At 48.4% G+C, this 23,548-nt stretch overlaps 1 protein-coding gene across 2 annotated transcripts in view; it reads right to left on the minus strand.

Annotated features, from left to right (window-relative positions):
* Nucleotides 1-341: 341 nt before the first annotated feature.
* The window catches only part of LOC139570290 (rab11 family-interacting protein 4A-like), a 58,026-nt gene continuing 34,819 nt past the window's right edge, over nt 342-23,548 (minus strand). For both annotated transcript variants that reach the window (XM_071392066.1, XM_071392058.1), the window contains 12 exons: nt 21,038-21,219; nt 19,164-19,331; nt 18,429-18,563; nt 12,530-12,565; nt 11,468-11,573; nt 9,418-9,521; nt 8,653-8,793; nt 7,313-7,394; nt 6,990-7,127; nt 6,321-6,464; nt 5,365-5,508; nt 342-4,997 (listed from right to left, as the gene is read on the minus strand). In XM_071392066.1, coding sequence (XP_071248167.1) covers nt 4,875-4,997; nt 5,365-5,508; nt 6,321-6,464; nt 6,990-7,127; nt 7,313-7,394; nt 8,653-8,793; nt 9,418-9,521; nt 11,468-11,573; nt 12,530-12,565; nt 18,429-18,563; nt 19,164-19,331; nt 21,038-21,186 — 1,470 coding nt within the window. In that variant the 5' untranslated portion in view covers nt 21,187-21,219 and the 3' untranslated portion in view covers nt 342-4,874. The remainder of the gene's footprint in view (nt 4,998-5,364; nt 5,509-6,320; nt 6,465-6,989; nt 7,128-7,312; nt 7,395-8,652; nt 8,794-9,417; nt 9,522-11,467; nt 11,574-12,529; nt 12,566-18,428; nt 18,564-19,163; nt 19,332-21,037; nt 21,220-23,548) is intronic.

Raw genomic sequence — 23,548 nt, forward strand, 5'->3', positions numbered from 1 at the left:
TACCTGTTTGGGCTTCTTGCAGTCAGTTTGCAGTTCACATGATTAGTATGTTCCGGCCCCTGTCTGAATCTAGTTGATGATCCCTGGCCAACATTGATATAAAAATGTAATAGTATGTAAACACTGCCTATGAGTTTTATAGGAACTAATTATCTGCTGATTTAGAAATGAGACAAAGTACACAAAAAATGTACATTACTTGTTAAGTACACCATTTCCAACATCATACATTTAGCATCCAACTCATAACATGTAACATTCATAAAAATAGGCCTACATTTCACTTAAATAAGACATTGGAAATTGGTAAAGTATAATAAAAAAACACTACAGCCACTCAGTCCTTGGCCAAAGCAAATTCATTTTATTTACATTTTCAAGTTTGTACAACATCCTATAAGTCACTGTCAGACCTACAGTACACGAGCAGAACAACATCAGTGATCTTTTAGCGTGAGGTGAACACATCACGATATCTCCATCTAAAGGACTGACGGGCCTGTTCAAATACCTCCCAGATGCATCCTCCCTCCCTCCAAGTCATCACCGATCTGACAATGTTAGACAGGTGTAAACATGATGGCAAACATGCATTCACTTATCCAATCCCTTCCTAATCAGTGATTCTATTACCTCAAAGGAGAAGATGATGGTGGGATGCATTGTTAAAGTACTCAAAACAGGGCCTGAGATTCACAGTATTCAACCATGGGACTTTTCAAGCCTCGGCTGTTTTCAGTCACACAGAATTAGAATGATTCTATGATTCTAATTCCCTAGTTCCAGACTCAGCCTGTCGATGTTGTTTATCAGTCCCAGGATCGTCATCCTATAGTAAATACAGTCGCTACGACAACGTCATTAACATGTGCTATACATTTCCAGGTCACACAGAATATCATCTCTAGGATATAACTCCTTTTTTAAACGGTATAAAATACTAGTTATTAGGTTGGATGAGTCAGTGGCACATCAATACAAACTGTAACTAGATCCTGTATAAACTTTACAATGTATGAAAAACGCTACGACGACGTGTTGGAAAGCAAACTGATAGAAAAAGCTCACTCACGATGACCAACGGACAAACTGAAAAACATGACTAGAAAAATAATCTAATGGTGACACCTCGTTGCTCATTTACAAAAGGCACAAAGAAAAACAAGAAACTGAATAAGACATGAGAAACCATGAGAGAACATGGAGAAATCATGAAAAAAACATGAGAAACCCATGCAAAAACATGAGAAACCATGAGAAACCCATGAGAAACCCATGAGAAACCATGAGAAACCATGAGAAACCATGAGAAAACATGAGAAACCATGAGAAACCATGAGAAACCATGAGAAACCCATGAGAAACCATGAGAATCCATGAGAAACCATGAGAAACCCATGAGAAACCCATGAGAAACCCATGAGAAACCCATGAGAAACCATGAGAAACCCATGAGAAACCCATGAGAAACCCATGAGAAACCCATTGGAGAAAACATGAGAAACCATGAGAAACCATGAGAAACCATGAGAATCCATGAGAAACCATGAGAAACCCATGAGAAACCCATGAGAAACCATGAAAATCCATGAGAATCCATGAGAAACCATGAGAAACCATGAGAAACCCATGAGAAACCCATGAGAAAACATGAGAAACCATGAGAAACCATGAGAAACCATGAGAAACCATGAGAATCCATGAGAAACCATGAGAAACCATGAGAAACCCATGAGAAACCCATGAGAAACCATGAAAATCCATGAGAAACCATGAGAAACCATGAGAAACCCATGAGAAACCATGAGAAACCATGAGAAACCATGAGAAAACTGCTCATTAGTGTAATTTGTGCAACGAAGCAAAACTAGTGTCAGTGTGACATCACACCGACTGTCTACACAGACTCTTCTTTAGAGACACAGTTATTAACCAGGTGAAATCAATGACCTGAAGTCGTGGCTATCTATCCATCTACAGTACAGTGAATTCAACAAGCTACTGTGGTGTGTGTGTGTGTGTGTGTGTGTGTGGGTGGCACAGTACAATCATGACATACACAGAAAAGAGCTCTCTCAATCTATAGGCATTACAGAACCTATACAATCTATATATGAGCTGCCCCCCCCCCCCCCCTACATACACCCTAGATCCAGGGATTATCGTCATGGCGATTCATTGATTATAGTGACTACCACGTTGTTCTCGATAATGGACAGATCTCCCCCCCACTGCTCTGACATCTCCTTACCCTCATTCCAGTCTGATCAAAACACCGTCTGAACTTAAAACGTCCACAACGTTTATCATTTTATAGATCTGTATGAAAAATAAACATTTAACCTTTATAGACATTGTCCTAACAACTCATGACACTTACTCTCTTAGAGGCAAATCCTAACTTCCATTTACGTAACATTTTCACCTCGTCTCCCATTTACATCAAGGCATGACTGAGTGAACATTTTGACTTCAGTGGAACGTTAGGTTTCTCCCCTCAATAACTACCACATTGATACCTGTTGGCCTTTATCAAGTCCTGGGTGGGTCGTGTTCACTAGGGCACACCGTAGCAAAACGTTTTACAACGGATAACCAAAATCATTTGTTCTTATTGGACAAGTTCAGGTAAGTACTTGTACCGTTCGACTCAGTTTCAAAACAATGTATCCCTATTGAACAGGACCCTATGTTTTCAGTGTAGAATTACATGAGGACCGTAATACAATGCGTTTCCCTACTACGCTCGTCTTGTGCTTCTACATCAACACGTAACTCTGTGCACGGTGGTTATACATTACTATATAGCACAACAAGCTGGTTATACTCCTAGTAGTACCTACACTGTCTATGCATCCTTAATGGCACCCTACTCCCTATTGGCCCTAGTCCAAAGTAGTGCACTATAAAGGGAACAGGGAGTCATTGGGCCCTGGTCCAAAGTAGTGCACTATAAAGGGAACAGGGAGTCATTGGGCCTGGTCCAAAGTAGTGCACTATAAAGGGAACAGGGAGTCATTGGGCCTGGTCCAAAGTAGTGCACTATAAAGGGAACAGGGAGTCATTGGGCCTGGTCCAAAGTAGTGCACTATAAAGGGAACAGGGAGTCATTGGGCCCTGGTCCAAAGTAGTGCACTATAAAGGGAACAGGGAGTCATTGGGCCTGGTCCAAAGTAGTGCACTATAAAGGGAACAGGGAGTCATTGGGCCTGGTCCAAAGTAGTGCACTATAAAGGGAACAGGGAGTCATTGGGCCTGGTCCAAAGTAGTGCACTATAAAGGGAACAGGGAGTCATTGGGCCTGGTCCAAAGTAGTGCACTATAAAGGGAACAGGGAGTCATTGGGCCCTGGTCCAAAGTAGTGCACTATAAAGGGAACAGGGAGTCATTGGGCCTGGTCCAAAGTAGTGCACTATAAAGGGAACAGGGAGTCATTGGGCCTGGTCCAAAGTAGTGCACTATAAAGGGAACAGGGAGTCATTGGGCCTGGTCCAAAGTAGTGCACTATAAAGGGAACAGGGTGTCATTGGGCCTGGTCCAAAGTAATGCACTATAAAGGGAATAGGGTGCCATTATTTATAACACTTTGTTCACTTTGCATCGTTAAGCCTATAAACAACACTATGACACCAGTACGACGCCTGTCTTAAATGCTTATGACAGGTCATGACACTTCATAACAAGTTATAACCTTCACGCCCAGAGAGTAACTGGGTCATAGAATCAGAAGTTATAAACCTTCACGTACCCCGACCAGAGGAATCAGTGTGGAGACTAAACTTGGGGTGAGTCTCAGTGGTCTGAAGTGGCCTCATCTCCTTATTAACTTCCTTTCCTTAATTTCCTTTCCTTTCCTTGATTTGCACTGATCAGAGAAGACAGGACAGGTGAAAGGAAATATCTGAGTCGAGCTTCGTTCACCTGTCCTGTCACTGCCGATGAAAGAGAAGACAAGAAGAGGAAGTGACTATTGAGACACCCCCGTGGTCCCTGTTGCACACCTCACTGTTGATGATACTGTTTCCTGTCATCTAACATCGGAACGGCCCCAATACGGCCAACGGCTCCATCTCTACCACGCTATCAGATCTTAACCCGAGGAATCTTACAAGTCCTTTCCTTCACCTACCCACACTATCTGTTACTTCCTCATCCACTCACCTACGACCTTTACCCACTTTTCAATGTGATTGAACAGCTCAGCTAGCCAATCAAAAGTGGCGCTCTGGTTTGCAAATATTCACATTGTTAAATCAGTAATAAATGACGACGTCATTCTAGGCTAATGGACAGTCATACTGGAGCTAGTGAACCCAGAGGGAGTCTACATAACGTAGAATCATCATCATCATCATCATCATCAAGTCAACACCATGATACTACTACTAGTCTCCAGTTAGTTACTCCAACACAATATCATCCAGTTAGTGTCATTCAATACCACCGTTTCTTTTCTTGGCAACATAATAACAGTTCATCATTGGTGGGATAGATAAAAGGAGGCGGGACATCTAACAGTTGATTGACAGATAGAGTAGACGGCGAGTTTCAGCTGTAAACCACAGACAGCTGTCAGTTGTTTTGAGTTCTGTCCCATCCCCAGGCGTGGAAGTGTGTGTGAGTGTGAGAGTAGGTGTGAGTGTGAGTGTGTGTGTGTGAGAGAGTGAGTGAGTGAGTGAGTGAGTGAGTGAGTGAGTGAGTGAGTGAGTGAGTGAGTGAGTGAGTGAGTGAGTGAGTGTGTGAGTGTGTGAGTGAGTGTGTGAGAGAGTGTGAGTGTGTGAGAGTGAGAGTGTGTGAGAGTATGTGTGAATGTGAGTGTGTGTGTGTGTGAGTGAGTGTGTGTGTGAGTGTGTGTGTGGTGTGTGTGAGTGTGTTTAACTGTTACTCTTGATCTCCAGGATAGAGGGGTTGTGGTCCAGAATGGCCAGTATGATTTTATCCATATACTGTCTCAGACGGAAGTTAACACACTCCTGTTCCTTCAGAGCATCCACCAACTAGAGGAGACGAGGGAGGAGGAGGAGAACAGGAGGGAGAGGGAGGGAAAGGCGAGAGGGAGGGAGGGAGGGAAGGGGGAGAGCAAGAACGAGAGAGAATGTCAATCAAAAGATAGAGATTTTTTTAAACAAATAAAATGACATTTGACAAAGTGACTAACATGCGCCTGTAGCTAAACCGTCCCCTCTCCTGCTGATTTCTGTATGTCACTCCACCCCACTCCACCCCACTCCACCCCACTCCACCCCACTCTACCCCACCCCACTCCACCCCACTCCACCCCACTCCACTCCACCCCACACCACCCCACACCACTCTACACCACCCCACACCACTCCACCCCACTCCACAGTCAGACCCTCTCACCTCGTCTCTAGAAGCGTTGTCTATCTCAGCAGCCAGTGACTGGGCCTTGGTGTGGCTGGCAAACAGGTTCTTAGCTTCATACAGACTCAGACTGAGGATCTGACTGTTCAGGTCATCGTTCTGGTCCCGCAGCTTAAAGTTCTCCTGTAGGGTGGAGAGAGAGGGAAAGGGGGGGTGGAGAGAGAGAGAGGGAGGGAGGGAGGGAGGGAGGGAGGGAGGGAGGGAGGGAGGGAGGGAGGGAGGGAGGGAGGGAGGAGAAGTAAGAATATAAACTCTGAGAAAATGTGTCTAATATTGAACACCTTCCTGATATTGAGTTGCACCACCTTTTGCCCTCAGAACACCCTCAATTTGTCGGGACATGAACTCTACAAGGTGTTGAAAGCGTTCCACAGGGATGCTGGCCCATATTGACTCCAATGCTTACCACAGTGGAGTCCAGTTGGCTGGATGTCCTTTGGGTGGTGGACCATTCTTGATACACACAGGAAACTGTTGCTCATGAAAAACCCAGCAGCTTTGCAGTTCTTGACACACTCAAACCGGTGTGCCTGGCACCTACTACCATACCCCTTCAAAAGGCACTTCAATCTTTTGTCTTTCCCATTCACTCTCTGAATGGCAACACAAACACAATCCATGTCTCAATTGTCTCAAGGCTTAAACATCCTTCTTTAACCCGTCTCCTCCCCTTCATCTACACTGATTGAAGTGGATTTAACAAGTGACATCAATAAGGGATCATAGCTTTCACCTGGATTCACCTGGTCAGTCTTTGTGTGTGTGTGTACACGTTCAGCGTGTGTGTGTGTACACGTTCAGCGTGTGTGTGTGTGTGTACACATTCAGCGTGTGTGTGTACACGTTCAGCGTGTGTGTGTACACGTTCAGCGTGTGTGTCTGTATGTGTGTACACGTTCTGTGTGTGTTTGTGTGTGTGTGTGTGTGTGCCTCACCTGTTTGAGTCTCTTGACCTCATGCTCCATCTCTATTTCCCGTGTCTTGGCGTTGTATTCTGATAGCCCCGCCCCCCGCCCCGCCTCTGAACCCAGCTTAAACAGCTGCAGGTGCTCCAACTCCCGACGCAGGTCCTCTATCAACTACAAAGATGGAGGGAGGGAGGGGGAGGGAGGGAGAGAGGGGGGGTGGAGGGGGAGAGAGATGGAGAGAGGGGGGGTGGAGGGGGAGAGAGAGAGAGAGAGAGAGAGAGAGGGGAGGGTGGAGGGGGAGAGAGAGAGAGCGAGAGATGGAGGGGGAGAGAGAGGGACAGAGGGACGGAGAGAGGGAGGGACGGAGAGAGGGAGGGACGGAGAGAGGGAGGGACGGAGAGAGGGAGGGACGGAGAGACGGAGAGAGGGAGAGACGGAGAGAGGGAGGGACGGACAGAGGGAGAGAGAGGGAGGGACGGACAGAGGGAGAGAGAGGGAGGGACGGACAGAGGGAGAGAGAGGGACGGACAGAGGGAGAGAGAGAGGGAGAGAGAGAGAGTTTGTCTGTCACATCAATGTAGTTTCCTAGGTGGTTAAAAGTTAAAATACAGAAGATGGTGAATTTGGTCACTAAAGCAGTTGAGTGCAATTGGAACGAATGGAGGAAAATATATTACAATTATATTGTGTCCGTACCTCTTGCATGGCCTCTCTCTCCTTCTGGAATTCATGTCTGTTCTGCCACAGCTTGTCCATCATCTTCCTGTAGAGGTCCATCTCATCCTTCAGCCTCAGACTGGTGTCCTCTAACCGGTCTGTCATACGCTGCTTCTCCTGGGAGAGGGGAGAGGGGAGAGAGGGAAGAGAGGGAAGAGAGGGGAGAGAAGGGAGAGAGGGGAGAGAGGGGAGAGGGGGGAGAGGGGGAGAGAGGGGAGAGAGGGAGAGGGAGATGGAGGAGAGTTATCCATTGACAGACAGACAGACAGACAGACAGACAGGCAGACTTTATGACCACCCACCTGGTCTAGTTTCTCAGTCTGAGACTTCAGTTTACACACGTTCAGTTTCATCTCTCCATTCTCCTCCTCGAGCTGCTGAACTCTGTAGAGAAAACAGTTAGCCAGATATCTACCATTTCTACTACCAATTTACAGCTGTTCGTTACTAAGGTGTTCCTGTGCGTTACTAAGGTGGTGTTCCTGTGCGTTACTAAGGTGTTCCTGTGCGTTACTAAGGTGTTCCTGTGCGTTACTAAGGTGGTGTTCCTGTGCGTTACTAAGGTGGCGTTCCTGTGCGTTACTAAGGTGGCGTTCCTGTGCGTTACTAAGGTGGCGTTCCTAAGGTGGCGTTCCTGTGCGTTACTAAGGTGGCGTTCCTGTGCGTTACTAAGGTGGCGTTCCTGTGCGTTACTAAGGTGGCGTTCCTGTGCGTTACTAAGGTGGCGTTCCTGTGCGTTACTAAGGTGGTGTTCCTGTGCGTTACTAAGGTGGCGTTCCTGTGCGTTACTAAGGTGGTGTTCCTGTGCGTTACTAATGTGGCGTTCCTGTGCGTTACTAAGGTGGCGTTCCTGTGCGTTACTAAGGTGGTGTTCCTGTGCGTTACTAAGGTGACGTTACTAAGGTGGCGTTCCTGTGCGTTACTAAGGTGGCGTTCCTGTGCGTTACTAAGGTGGCGTTCCTGTGCGTTACTAAGGTGGTGTTCCTGTGCGTTACTAAGGTGGCGTTCCTGTGCGTTACTAAGGTGGCGTTCCTGTGCGTTACTAAGGTGGTGTTCCTGTGCGTTACTAAGGTGGCGTTCCTGTGCGTTACTAAGGTGGCGTTCCTGTGCGTTACTAATGTGGCGTTCCTGTGCGTTACTAAGGTGGCGTTCCTGTGCGTTACTAAGGTGGTGTTCCTGTGCGTTACTAAGGTGGCGTTCCTGTGCGTTACTAAGGTGGCGTTCCTGTGCGTTACTAAGGTGGCGTTCCTGTGCGTTACTAAGGTGGCGTTCCTGTGCGTTACTAAGGTGGCGTTCCTGTGCGTTACTAAGGTGGCGTTCCTGTGCGTTACTAAGGTGGCGTTCCTGTGCGTTACTAAGGTGGCGTTCCTGTGCGTTACTAAGGTGGCGTTCCTGTGCGTTACTAAGGTGGCGTTCCTGTGCGTTACTAAGGTGGCGTTCCTGTGCGTTACTAAGGTGGCGTTCCTGTGCGTTACTAAGGTGGTGTTCCTTTGCGTTACTAAGGTGGTGTTCCTGTGCGTTACTAAGGTGGTGTTCCTGTGCGTTACTAAGGTGGTGTTCCTGTGCGTTACTAAGGTGCGCTTAATTTCGCTTGGACTTTTGGGACTATTTCATTGTACCAGAAAAACTCAAGTGTGTGTACCTGTTACTGAGCAGCTCTATGTCAGTGTTCTTGTCTCTCTCCATCTTGCAGTAGGTCTCTCTGTGTCTATGTGTCTCTTCCTCCAGGGTCTGTTCTGCTCTGCTCTCCTGGTCCTTCAGCTGCTCCTCCAACTCATGAACCCTGGGAGACAGAGAGACACAACATCGTCATCACACAAGTGTAATAAATACCAATACAAGTCTTAAAGACAGTGTTGCCGCGATTCAATCAGAGGCAAGTCGTCAACACTATCAACAATGCACCATTTAAAGGACATTTCCCTGACGTTAGCAGAGATGGGATTTTACGGTAAACACTGCAGGTGTCAACTCAAGTCTAAATGACCTTTAAATGTCAAGTGTCACTTGTCAACAACGTGTCTTTGATTGAATCCCGTCCTGTCTTTCTATTCAGAAGTTTACACTAATGTTATCTGCTATTTAAAGTACTTCTGTGTATTTGACTACTGCATTTTCAAATACACAGCCCAAAACAAGTACTTCTATTTGAGTATTTGAATAGTTATTGTAAAAACCAAATAGTCTGCAAAATTGTATTTCAAATACTAAAATACACCAACTTTAAAAACCCAGGTATTTGAAAATAGTATTTGAAATAAGTATTTGAAAATTCTATCAAATACTTTCCAAGTGTATTTCCAAATACATTACAATATTGAAAATATATCTGAATTTATGTGAAAGTAATTGAGATATTTCCTGTAGTATTTGAACCCAGGTCTGGTGTATATACAGTATATCTCACCTGTGTACTAGCTGGGTGTTGCCCTGTTTGAGTTTAGACTTGAGGTCTCCATTAGCCAGACTGTCATTCTCCAGCTCCGTCACCTTCTTCTCCAGGTAACTCACCTGAGGACAGACACATAGGTGTGACCAAAGAAACGGGACCCGATGCCTCCCTATTCAGCCAAGGAGTGGATTTGGAGTAAAGCCCTGTGGTAGTCCAGTGTCCAGGGGGTAAAGCCCTGTGATAGTCCAGTGTCCAGGGGGTAAAGCCCTGTGGTAGTCTAGTGTCCAGGGGGTAAAGCCCTGTGGTAGTCCAGTGTCCAGGGGGTAAAGCCCTGTGGTAGTCTAGTGTCCAGGGGGTAAAGCCCTGTGGTAGTCCAGTGTCCAGGGGGTAAAGCCCTGTGATAGTCCAGTGTCCAGGGGGTAAAGCCCTGTGGTAGTCTAGTGTCCTGTCCAGGGGGTAAAGCCCTGTGGTAGTCTAGTGTCCAGGGGGTAAAGCCCTGTGGTAGTCTAGTGTCCTGTCCAGGGGGTAAAGCCCTGTGGTAGTCTAGTGTCCTATCCAGGGGGTAAAGCCCTGTGGTAGTCTAGTGTCCTATCCAGGGGGTAAAGCCCTGTGGTAGTCTAGTGTCCTATCCAGGGGGTAAAGCCCTGTGGTAGTCTAGTGTCCTGTCCAGGGGGTAAAGCCCTGTGGTAGTCCAGTGTCCAGGGGGTAAAGCCCTGTGGTAGTCTAGTGTCCTGTCCAGGGGGTAAAGCCCTGTGGTAGTCTAGTGTCCTGTCCAGGGGGTAAAGCCCTGTGGTAGTCTAGTGTCCAGGGGGTAAAGCCCTGTGGTAGTCTAGTGTCCTGTCCAGGGGGTAAAGCCCTGTGGTAGTCTAGTGTCCTGTCCAGGGGGTAAAGCCCTGTGGTAGTCTAGTGTCCTGTCCAGGGGGTAAAGCCCTGTGGTAGTCTAGTGTCCAGGGGGTAAAGCCCTGTGGTAGTCTAGTGTCCTGTCCAGGGGGTAAAGCCCTGTGGTAGTCCAGTGTCCTGTCCAGGGGGTAAAGCCCTGTGGTAGTCTAGTGTCCTGTCCAGGGGGTAAAGCCCTGTGGTAGTCTAGTCTCCTGTCCAGGGGGTAAAGCCCTGTGGTAGTCCAGTGTCCTGTCCAGGGGGTAAAGCCCTGTGGTAGTCTAGTGTCCTGTCCAGCGGGTAAAGCCCTGTGGTAGTCTAGTGTCCTGTCCAGGGGGTAAAGCCCTGTGGTAGTCTAGTGTCCTGTCCAGGGGGTAAAGCCCTGTGGTAGTCTAGTGTCCAGGGGGTAAAGCTCTGTGATAGTCTAGTGTCCTGTCCAGGGGGTAAAGCCCTGTGGTAGTCTAGTGTCCTGTCCAGGGGGTAAAGCCCTGTGGTAGTCTATTGTCCTGTCCAGGGGGTAAAGCCCAGTGGTAGTCCAGTGTCCTGTCCAGGGGGTAAAGCCCTGTGGTAGTCTAGTGTCCTGTCCAGGGGGTAAAGCCCTGTGGTAGTCTAGTGTCCTGTCCAGGGGGTAAAGCCCTTGGTAGTCTAGTCTCCTGTCCAGGGGGTAAAGCCCTGTGATAGTCCAGTGTCCTGTCCAGGGGGTAAAGCCCTGTGGTAGTCTAGTGTCCTGTCCAGGGGGTAAAGCCCTGTGATAGTCCAGTGTCCTGTCCAGGGGGTAAAGCCCTGTGGTAGTCTAGTGTCCTGTCCAGGGGGTAAAGCCCTGTGGTAGTCTAGTGTCATGTCCAGGGGGTAAAGCCCTGTGGTAGTCTAGTGTCATGTCCAGGGGGTAAAGCCCTGTGGTAGTCTAGTGTCCTGTCCAGGGGGTAAAGCCCTGTGGTAGTCTAGTGTCATGTCCAGGGGGTAAAGCCCTGTGGTAGTCTAGTGTCCTGTCCAGGGGGTAAAGCCCTGTGGTAGTCCAGTGTCCTGTCCAGGGGATGGATTTGGCTGTTAGGCCTGAAATAAAACTCTTATATGAAAGAGGTATTTTTAATTGTGGGATAATAATAATCATAGCAGTTCATTTACAGAGTAAAATGTATGTTTCGGGGGTACGGTCCCTTGTGTGTGTGTCTGTACAGTGTGTGTTTACCTTCTCAGTAATGTCCACATCACAAGAGTCGATGGAGTCTCTGAACAGGTCCTCTGTGCTTCCCTGACTGCTGCTAAAAGCACTGTGGTTGTGTTGGAACAACTGACTGTAGAGGGGAGGAGAGGAGAGGAGGAGGAAGAGATGAGAAGGAAGGAGGAGGAAAGGGGGAGGAGGAGAGGAGGAAGAGAGGAAAGGAGGAGGAGGAGAGGAGGAGGAAAGGGGGAGGAGGAGAGGAGAGGAGGAAGAGGAAGAGAGGAGAAGGGAGGAGGAAAGGGGGAGGAGGAGAGGAGAGGAGGAAAAAGATGAAGGGGTCGGTAATTAACTAAATGTATTCCTTTTTTGTGATGAATTTTTTATAAACATTTTCCCAAAGTGTAAGAGGGAGATAAGACACTAAACCAACAACACCTGATCCATCAGATAACCCCAGTACAGTCCCTCCCTCTACCAGCCACCTGATCCATCAGATAACCCCAGTACAGTCCTCCCTCTACCAGCCACCTGATCCATCAGATAACCCCAGAACAGTCCCTCCCTCTACCAGCCACCTGATCCATCAGATAACCCCAGTACAGTCCTCCCTCTACCAGCCACCTGATCCATCAGATAACCCCAGTACAGTCCTCCCTCTACCAGCCACCTGATCCATCAGATAACCCCAGTACAGTCCTCCCTCTACCAGCCACCTGATCCACCAGATAACCACAGTCCCTCCCTCTACCAGCCACCTGATCCATCAGATAACCCCAGTACAGTCCCTCCCTCTACCAGCCACCTGATCCATCAGATAACCACAGTACAGTCCCTCCCTCTACCAGCCACCTGATCCATCAGACAACCACAGTACAGTCCTTCTCCCTCCTCCCAGTACAGTCCTTCTCCCTCCTCCCAGTACAGTCCCTCCCTCCTCCCAGTACAGTCCCTCCCTCCTCCCAGTACAGTCCCTCCCTCCTCCCAGTACAGTCCCTCCCTCCTCCCAGTACAGTCCCTCCCTCCTCCCAGTACAGTCCCTCCCTCCTCCCTTTCTATTGGGGCTGTAAAAAGATGATCTCAGTAACTTACCGTCCAAAAGCAGTGCTGGATATCTTTCTGTTGGGGCTGTAAGAAGATAAACAGGAAAATCAGAAATGTTATGGTATAGGGTTGGTTTATAACACAGGGCACGGTAAAGGGTTGGTTTATAACACAGGGCACGGTAAAGGGTTGGTTTATAACACAGGGCACGGTATAGGGTTGGTTTATAACACAGGGCACGGTATAGGGTTGGTTTATAACACAGGGCACGGTATAGGGTTGGTTTATAACACAGGGCACGGTATAGGGTTGGTTTATAACACAGGGCACGGTATAGGGTTGGTTTATAACACAGGGCACGGTATAGGGTTGGTTTATAACACAGGGCACGGTATAGGGTTGGTTTATAACTCAGGGCATGGTATAGGGTTGGTTTATAACACAGGGCACGGTATAGGGTTGGTTTATAACACAGGGCACGGTATAGGGTTGGTTTATAACACAGGGCACGGTATAGGGTTGGTTTATAACTCAGGGCACGGTATAGGGTTGGTTTATAACACAGGGCACGGTATAGGGTTGGTTTATAACACAGGGCACGGTATAGGGTTGGTTTATAACACAGGGCACGGTATAGGGTTGGTTTATAACACAGGGCACGGTATAGGGTTGGTTTATAACACAGGGCACGGTATAGGGTTGGTTTATAACTCAGGGCACGGTATAGGGTTGGTTTATAACACAGGGCACGGTATAGGGTTCGTTGATAACACAGGGCACGGTATAGGGTTCAGGGCACGGTATAGGGTTGGTTTATAACACAGGGCATGGTATAGGGTTGGTTTATAACACAGGGCACGGTATAGGGTTGGTTTATAACACAGGGCACGGTATAGGGTTGGTTTATAACACAGGGCACGGTATAGGGTTGGTTTATAACACAGGGCACGGTATAGGGTTGGTTTATAACACAGGGCACGGTATAGGGTTGGTACATAAACACAGGGCACGGTATATGGTTGGTTTATAACTCAGGGCACGGTATAGGGTTGGTTTATAACTCAGGGCACGGTATAGGGTTGGTGTATAACACAGGGCACGGTATAGGGTTGGTTTATAACACAGGGCATGGTATAGGGTTGGTTTATAACACAGGGCATGGTATAGGGTTGGTTTATAACACAGGGCATGGTATAGGGTTGGTTTATAACACAGGGCATGGTATAGGGTTGGTTTATAACACAGGGCATGGTATAGGGTTGGTTTATAACACAGGGCATGGTATAGGGTTGGTTTATAACACAGGGCATGGTATAGGGTTGGTTTATAACACAGGGAATGGTATAGGGTTGGTTTATAACACAGGGCATTGTATAGGGTTGGTTTTATAGTAAGAACAGGGCTGAGTGGGACTGGGAGCCGAGGAAGAGCATGGACCAGGGTTAAGACAGGTCCAGAAGCCTGGCTGGTGAACGGGGTCAGGGTGGAGCAGGGTTAAGACAAGTTTAGAAGCCTGGCTGGTGAACGGGGTCAGGGTGGAGCAGGGTTAAGACAAGTTTAGAAGCCTGGCTGGTGAACGGGGTCAGGGTGGAGCAGGGTTAAGACAGGTTTAGAAGCCTGGCTGATGAACGGGGTCAGGGTGGAGTAGGGTTAAGACAGGTTTAGAAGCCTGGCTGGTGAACGGGGTCAGGGTGGAGCAGGGTTAAGACAGGTTCAGAAGCCTGGCTGGTGAACAGGGTCAGGATGGAGCAGTGTTAAGACAGGTTCAGAAGCCTGGCTGGTGAACGGGGTCAGGGTGGAGCAGGGTTAAGACAGGTTTAGAAGCCTGGCTGGTGAACGGGGTCAGGGTGGAGCAGGGTTAAGACAGGTCCAGAAGCCTGGCTGGTGAACGGGGTCAGGGTGGGGAGTTACGTCAGTGCCAGGCAGGGATTAGTGAGGTAGATTAGATAACAAGAGGAAGGCTGTGGTGACATCAGGGAGAACCATGCTATATATAGATCACCTGAGTAATGTCCTGGGCTGTCCTGGGCTAGGATCCTATTAGTATCTGACCTGCTTTTACATCACACACACACACACACACACACACACAGCCTGCCAGGCATGAACACCCTGAGACACAGATGTCTCACACACACACTCTCCCTGAGACACACATCAGCTTTACACTCATTACTGTGTTAAAGCATCTTCAAGTAAAAGACATGACCACAGAGAGTGTGTGTGTGTGTGTGTGTGTGTGTGTGTGTTGTAACCATAGCTAAACTAACCAGGATCTTAGGAGAGTCTCACACACCACATCTCATATGGAGTGTAACCATAGAAACACAACACACAGAACAGAGAGAGACATCCCATCTAGCCTGACCTCTACCTGGCTCATCAACAACATGGTGTGACTGTGGTACAAATGGCACCCTATTCCCTACAGAGCCCTATGGGCCTGGTCTAAAGTAGTGCACTATACAGGGAACAGAGCCCTATGGGCCTGGTCTAAAGTAGTGCACTATACAGGGAATAGGGTGCAGTGATTTAACCAGTGATTCAAGAGAGCATGACGGACAGTTGCTATGGTGAACAAAACAATATAAGGGAGATGTGAAGTAGACTTTGGTCCATACAGCAATTCTGCCGTGGTGAACGGGGTCAGGGTGGAGCAGGGTTAAGACAGGTTCAGAAGCCTGGCTGGTGAACGGGGTCAGGGTGGAGCAGGGTTAAGACAGGTTCAGAAGCCTGGCTGGTGAACGGGGTCAGAGTGGAGCAGGGTTAAGACAGGTTTAGAAGCCTGGCTGGTGAACGGGGTCAGGGTGGAGCAGGGTTAAGACAGGTTCAGAAGCCTGGCTGGTGAACGGGGTCAGAGTGGAGCAGGGTTAAGACAGGTTTAGAAGCCTGGCTGGTGAACGGGGTCAGGGTGGAGCAGGGTTAAGACAGGTTTAGAAGCCTGGCTGGTGAACGGGGTCAGGGTGGACCAGGGTTAAGACAGGTTTAGAAGCCTGGCTGGTGAACGGGGTCAGGGTGGAGCAGGATTAAGACAGGTCCAGAAGCTTGACTGAAGTATCCTAGCTACACCAACCACTGTGTTAAGTAATGGTGCCATCTACACCAACCACCATCTAAACTACCCAACACTAACCATGGTGATAAAATGGCATCTATTCTATCAATTGTATTTCTATGTCCACTTCTATGTCCACTTCTATGTCCATTTCTCAGGCCAATAACACCTGAACCATAGAATCAGCAGTAACAGACCACAGCATTAGGGAACACCAAGTCTTTACTGAAAGCCCTCAAACCTCTCCAGAATGCACTGCAGAATACATCCTACCCCCTCCATAGACACACACCCCCCCTTTCCCTTCTGCCCAAATGTAACCCAGCCTGTGTCTAACTGGGATGCAGTTGCTATGGTAACAACTCTGCCCTTAACAAATCTCTTTCCCTAGAAAAGGAGGGAAGAGGAGAGAGAGAGAGAATAGGGAGAAGGGATCTGCTTTATCGTAAACACCACTGGCAGTGAGAGCTAATCTGTACTGTAGCATGGTACTGTAGGTATCCACTACAAAGAGACTGTGTGTGTGTGTGTGTGTGTGTGTGTGGTAGGCATCCCCTTCAGTGGAAATGACTTAGTGAATAGACTAGTACTACGATGGGAGATTCACTAAAGAGCAGCAAGGTTTTCTCATGTATTTCAAGGAGAGAGAGAGTGGTGGGAGGAAGCAGAATGCACACTACCGTTCATATGTTTGGGGTGACTTCTAAATGTCCTTGTTTTCCATGAAAACATACATGAAAATAAATGAGTTGCAAAACGAATAGGAAATATTAGTCAAGACGTTGACAAGGTTATAAATAATTATTTATAATTGAAATAATAATTGTGTTCTACAAACTTTGCTTTCATCAAAGAATCCTCCATTTGCAGCAATTACAGCCTTGCAGACCTTTGGCACTCTAGTTGTCAATTTGTTGAGGTTATATGAAGAGATTTTACCCCATGCTTCCTGAAGCACGTCCCACAAATTGGATTGGCTTGATGGGCACTTCTTACGTACCACACGGTCAAGCTGCCTCCACAACAGCTCAATAGGGTTGAGATCCGGTGACTGTGCTGGCCGCTCCATTATAGACAGAACACCAGCTGACTGCTTCTTCCCTAAATAGTTCTTGCGTAGTTTGGAGCTGTGCTTTGGGTCATTGTCCTGTTGTCGGAGGAAATTGGCTCCAATTAAGCTCCGTCCACAGGGTATGACATGGCGTTGCAAAATGCAGTTATAGCCTTCCTTCTTTAAGATCCCTTTTACCCTGTACAAATCTCCCACTTTACCACCCCCAAAACACCCCCGACCATCACATTGCCTCCACCATGCTTCACAGATGGCGTCAAGCATTCCTCCAGCATATTTACATTTTTTCTGCGTTTCATGAATGTTGTTCTTTGTCATCCGAACACCTCAAACTTAGATTCGTCTTTCCATAACACGTTTTTCCAATCTTCCTCTGTCCAGTGTCTGTGTTCTTCTGCCCATCTTAATCTTTTCTTTTTATTGGCCAGTCTGAGATATGGCTTTTTCTTTGCAACTCTGCCTAGAAGGCCAGCATCCCGGAATCGCCTCTTCACTGTTGACGTTGAGACTGGTGTTTTGCGGGTACTATTTAATGAAGCTGCCAGTTGAGGACTTGTCAGGCGTCTGTTTCTCAAACTAGACACTCTAATGTACTTGTCCTCTTACTCAGTTGTGCACCGGGGCCTCCCACTCCTCTTTCTATTCTGGTTAGCGCCAGTTTGCGCTGTTCTGTGAAGGGAGTAGTACACAGCGTTATTTTACCAGGTAAGTTGACTGAGAACACGTTCTCATTTGCAGCAACAACCTGGGGAGTAATTACAGGGGAGAGGAGGGGGATGAATGAACCATTTACATTTACATTTACATTTTAGTCATTTAGCAGACGCTCTTATCCAGAGCGACTTACAGTAGAGTGCATACATTTTATTACATTTTTTACATACTGAGACAAGGATATCCCTACCGGCCAAACCCTCCCTACCGGCCAAACCCTCCCTAACCCGGACGACGCTATGCCAATTGTGCGTCGCCCCACGGATCTCCCGGTTGCGGCCGGCTGCGACAGAGCCTGGGCGCGAACCCAGCCCAGCCTGGGCGCGAACCCAGAGACTCTGGTGGCGCAGCTAGCACTGCGATGCAGTGCCCTAGACCACTGCGCCACCCGAACCAATTGAACCAATTGTAAACTGGGGATTATTAGGTGACCGTGATGGTTTGAGGGCCAGATTGGGAATTTAGCCAGGACACCGGGGTTAACACACGATAAGTGCCATGGAATCTTTAATGACCTCAGAGAGGTTGTACGAGATCTTCAGTTTCTTGGCAATTTCTCGCATGGAATAGCCTTCATTTCTCAGAACAAGAATAGACTGACGAGTTTCAGAAGAAAGTGCTTTGTTTTTGGCCATTTTGAGCCTGTAATCGAACCAACAAAAATGCTGATGCTCCAAATACTCAACTAGTCTAAAGAAGGCCAGTTTTATTGCTTCTTTAATGAGCACAACACTTTTCAGCTGTGCTAACATAATTGCAAAAGGGTTTTCTAATGATCAATTAGTCTTTTAAAATGATAAATTTGGATTAGCTAACACAACGTGCCATTGGAACACAGGAGTGATGGTTGCTGATAATGGGCCTCTGTACACCTATGTAGATATTCCATTAAAACATCTGCCGTTTCCAGCTACAATAGTCATTTACAACATTAACAATGTCTACACTGTATTTCTGATCAATTTGATGTTATTTTAATGGACAAAAATGTTTGCTTTTCTTTCAAAAACAAGGACATTTCTAAGTGACCCCAAACTTTTGAACGGTAGTGTATGTGTGTGCCCGGCGTGCTTGTGTGTGTGTGTGTGTGTGTGTGTGTGTGTTACCTGTTGGCTCTGAGGTTGTTGAGCCTGGCCTCCAGGTCGTTGAGCAGGTTAACCTTCTTATAGCACTGAGAACAATATACATCCAACACATCACTGTTGTACAGGTGACACATCTTCAGAGGGGTCTGACCAGCACTACAGAGACAGAGGGACACAAGGGGGGAGAGAGGGAGAGAGAGAGACAAGGGGGGAGAGAGGGAGAGAGAGAGAGAGAGAGAGAGAGACAAGGGGGGAGAGAGAGAGAGAGAGAGAGAGAGAGAGAGAGAGAGAGAGAGAGAGAGAGAGAGAGAGAGAGAGAGAGAGAGAGAGAGAGAGACAAGGGGGGAGAGAGAGAGAGAGAGAGAGAGACAAGGGGGGAGAGAGAGAGAGAGAGAGAGAGAGAGACAAGGGGGGAGAGAGAGAGAGAGAGAGAGAGAGAGACAAGGGGGAGAGAGAGAGAGAGAGAGAGAGAGAGAGAGAAGGGGGGAGAGAGAGAGAGAAGGGGGGAGAGAGAGAGAGAGAGACAAGGGGGGAGAGAGGGAGAGAGAGACTAATTAGACATGGTTCTTTGTATCTGTCAATAGAGCAGAGCAATAGGTTTCCTTCCTGTTACACATGAATGGCTGAAAGGTGAAAAGCGTGTGTTGGTGTAGCATGTAAAGGGTTCTAGTGTGCAGTGTGTGTCAGTCATTGGGGGCCAACTGTCATTGATGAACGTACTGTTCGCTGTGTGAGTTTCCTCTATGTGCCACTGACCTGGAGGGCAGAGAGGAGCCGAGGTCTGAGAAGACGTTGGTGCGCGCGTCATCGTCGGGGCAAGGGCTGCTGGGAGTGTAGTCCACGTCCTCCCCCTCTCCGTAGTCCTCAAACTGCTCCTCCCCCGAGAAGACGGACGCAGAAGCCGAGCCAATCAGCTGGCCAGAACTACAGCCAATCAGAACACAAAGAACATGAGTCAACGTATGAATCAGTATGGCCCGCATCTCCTGGGCCCCTCAACCGTACTCCCCATCTCCTGGGCCCCTCAACCGTACTCCCCATCTCCTGGGCCCTTCAACCGTACTCCCCATCTCCTGGGCCCCTCAACCGTACTCCCCATCTCCTGGGCCCCTCAACCGTACTCCCCATCTCCTGGGCCCCTCAACCGTACTCCCCATCTCCTAGGCCCCTCAACCGTACTCCCCATCTCCTGGGCCCCTCAACCGTACTCCCCATCTCCTGGGCCCCTCAACCGTACTCCCCATCTCCTGGGCCCCTCAACCGTACTCCCCATCTCCTGGGCCCCTCAACCGTACTCCCCATCTCCTGGGCCCCTCAACCGTACTCCCCATCTCCTGGGCCCCTCAACCGTACTCCCCATCTCCTGGGCCCTTCAACCGTACTCCCCATCTCCTGGGCCCCTCAACCGTACTCCCCATCTCCTGGGCCCCTCAACCGTACTCCCCATCTCCTAGGCCCCTCAACCGTACTCCCCATCTCCTGGGCCCTTCAACCGTACTCCCCATCTCCTGGGCCCCTCAACCGTACTCCCCATCTCCTGGGCCCCTCAACCGTACTCCCCATCTCCTGGGCCCCTCAACCGTACTCCCCATCTCCTGGGCCCTTCAACCGTACTCCCCATCTCCTGGGCCCTTCAACCGTACTCCCCATCTCCTGGGCCCCTCAACCGTACTCCCCATCTCCTGGGCCCCTCAACCGTACTCCCCATCTCCTGGGCCCCTCAACCGTACTCCCCATCTCCTAGGCCCCTCAACCGTACTCCCCATCTCCTGGGCCCTTCAACCGTACTCCCCATCTCCTGGGCCCTTCAACCGTACTCCCCATCTCCTGGGCCCCTCAACCGTACTCCCCATCTCCTGGGCCCCTCAACCGTACTCCCCATCTCCTGGGCCCCTCAACCGTACTCCCCATCTCCTAGGCCCCTCAACCGTACTCCCCATCTCCTGGGCCCCTCAACCGTACTCCCCATCTCCTGGGCCCCTCAACCGTACTCCCCATCTCCTGGGCCCCTCAACCGTACTCCCCATCTCCTAGGCCCCTCAAATTCTCATCTGAACCTGGAAGACTTTTCTACTGTTTTTGTTCATACCTCCCCTGTAATCAGGGACTGATTTAGACCTGGGACACCAGGTGGGTGATATTAATGATCAGGGACTGATTTAGACCTGGGACACCAGGTGAGTGATATTAACTATCAGGGACTGATTTAGACCTGGGACACCAGGTGGGTGATATTAGTGATCAGGGACTGATTTAGACCTGGGACACCAGGTGGGTGATATTAGTGATCAGGGACTGATTTAGACCTGGGACACCAGGTGGGTGATATTAACTATCAGGTAGAACAGAAAACCAGCAGTACTCCGGAACTTTTTGGATAAGATTTGAATACCTCTTCCCTAGAAACTCAGAACATCTGAAAACACTGTCTGGAGCACAGCAATATGGAGCCAATTCCACCTAGCCTATCAGAGGGCCCATTCCACCTAGCCAATAGCAGTCCAACTAGTCGACAAGAAGTGCTTATGGCAGGTTGGGGCTACTACAGGCATGGTCAGATAGATGGTGGCAAAAAGCTGATTGAAAATCAATAACCGGTATAATCTGTGACATCATAACGTCACACTTACTTGTTGAACAGTCCGCCTAGCCCCTCCTCCTTCTCGTTGCTCCGCCCCCCGTCAGAGGTGTCAGAGCCCACCCCGCTCTCATTGGTGCTGTCCATGTCACAACACTCCCCCTGCTCCACACTGCAGTCTGGGTATGGACGGGTACACATGATGATGGGAGGGCCCAGTCGGGCCTCGCCGTTCTGGAGCGAGAGAGAGGGTGGGGAGGAGAGGGAGCATGGGGGGAGGAGAGGGAGCATGGAGGGAGGAGAGGGAGCATGGGGGGAGGAGAGGGAGCATGGGGGGAGGAGAGGGAGCATGGGGGAGGGGGGAGAGGGGAGGGGGGAGGGTAGGGGGAGAGAGAGAGGACATTAGTCAACCATCACCGTTATTCAACTCAACATGCTGAAGACAGACAGAACAGTGTTTCCTCTGCGTTGTTGTCTTGGCGGAGCACACGGCCAACTTCCAGACCCTGAACAATGAAACATTCAACATCCATCGTCTAGTAACCACAGCTAAGAGCACCCTCAGTGACCCAGCACATTCAATACAACCCAGGCAGGGATGGACCACTGGTAGGGCAGAGAAGAGTCTCAGAAACCCCTCCCTTCCTCCCTCTCTCTCTCCTCTCCCTCCCTACCATCTCCTCCCCCTCTCCCATCTCCTCTCCCCTCCCTCTCTGAAGGATATCTCCAGCAGCTTTAGTAAACCTGTGATTTAATGATCGCTCGTTAGTCTTCTCCACGCCTGTCTGACAGACTAACAACATCACACACCCTCATCATGGCCTTTAAAAGGGGATGTATGTGTAGAGTAGTTACTGTTTTGATTATCTGTCCTGTAACAGTCTCTCTAGGGGCTGGTAATGTCTGTGTTGAGTATCTGTCCTGTAACAGTCTCTATAGGGGCTGGTAATGTCTGTGTTGATTATCTGACCTGTAAACAGTCTCTCTAGAGGCTGGTAATGTCTGTGTTGATTATCTGTCCTGTAACAGTCTCTCTAGGGGCTGGTAATGTCTGTGTTGAGTATCTGTCCTGTAACAGTCTCTCTAGGGGCTGGTAATGTCTGTGTTGATTATCTGACCTGTAAACAGTCTCTCTAGAGGCTGGTAATGTCTGTGTTGATTATCTGTCCTGTAACAGTCTCTCTAGGGGCTGGTAATGTCTGTGTTGAGTATCTGGCCTGTAACAGTCTCTCTAGGGGCTGGTAATGTCTGTGTTGATTATCTGTCCTGTAACAGTCTCTCTAGGGGCTGGTAATGTCTGTGTTGATTATCTGACCTGTAAACAGTCTCTCTAGAGGCTGGTAATGTCTGTGTTGATTATCTGTCGTGTAAAAGTCTCTCTAGGGGCTGGTAATGTCTGTGTTGATTATCTGACCTGTAACAGTCTCTCTAGAGGCTGGTAATGTCTGTGTTGATTATCTGTCCTGTAACAGTCTCTCTAGGGGCTGGTAATGTCTGTGTTGATAATCTGACCTGTAAACAGTCTCTCTAGGGGCTGGTAATGTCTGTGTTGATTATCTGTCCTGTAACAGTCTCTCTAGGGGCTGGTAATGTCTGTGTTGATAATCTGACCTGTAAACAGTCTCTCTGGGGGCTGGTAATGTCTGTGTTGATTATCTGTCCTGTAACAGTCTCTCTAGGGGCTGGTAATGTCTGTGTTGATAATCTGACCTGTAAACAGTCTCTCTAGGGGCTGGTAATGTCTGTGTTGATTATCTGACCTGTAACAGTCTCTCTAGGGGCTGGTAATGTCTGTGTTGATTATCTGTCCTGTAACAGTCTCTCTAGGGGCTGGTAATGTCTGTGTTGATTATCTGTCCTGTAACAGTCTCTCTAGGGGATGGTCATGTCTGTGTTGATTATCTGACCTGTAACAGTCTCTCTAGGGGCTGGTAATGTCTGTGTTGAGTATCTGACCTCTCTCTCTCTCTGTAATCGTTAAGGACTGAGGAGTTTTTCAGGATAAAAATAAATGGAATGGCGCCAAGCACAGGCAAAGTCCTAGAGGAAAACTGGGTTCAGTCTGCTTTCCTCCACACACTGGGAGAATAATTAACCTTTCAGCAGGACAATAACCTATAACACAAGGCCAAATATACACTGGAGTTTTGACTTAAATCTTCTTGAAAATCTATGTCAAGACATGAAAATGATTATCTAGCAATGAAAAACAACCAATTTGACAGAGCTTGAAAAACTTTGAAAAGAACAAATTGGCAAATGTTGCACAATCCAGGTGTGGAAAGCTCTTAGAGACTCACCCAGACAAATGTACAGCTGTAATCGCTGCCAAAGGTGATTCTACAAAGTATTGACTCAGGGGTGTGAATACTTTACGTAAATTAGATATTTCTGTATTTATTTTTCAATAAATGTGCTAAAATGTCTAAAAACATGTCCACTTTGTCATTATGGGGTATTGTGAACAGATGGGTGAGGAAAACAACAACAATGTCATCCATTTTGAAATCCTGCTGTAACAACAACATGTGGAATAGGTCAAAGGGTATGAATGCTTTCTGAA

Source organism: Salvelinus alpinus, chromosome 1 (assembly GCF_045679555.1).
Source record: "Salvelinus alpinus chromosome 1, SLU_Salpinus.1, whole genome shotgun sequence".
Lineage (NCBI taxonomy): Eukaryota > Metazoa > Chordata > Actinopteri > Salmoniformes > Salmonidae > Salvelinus > Salvelinus alpinus.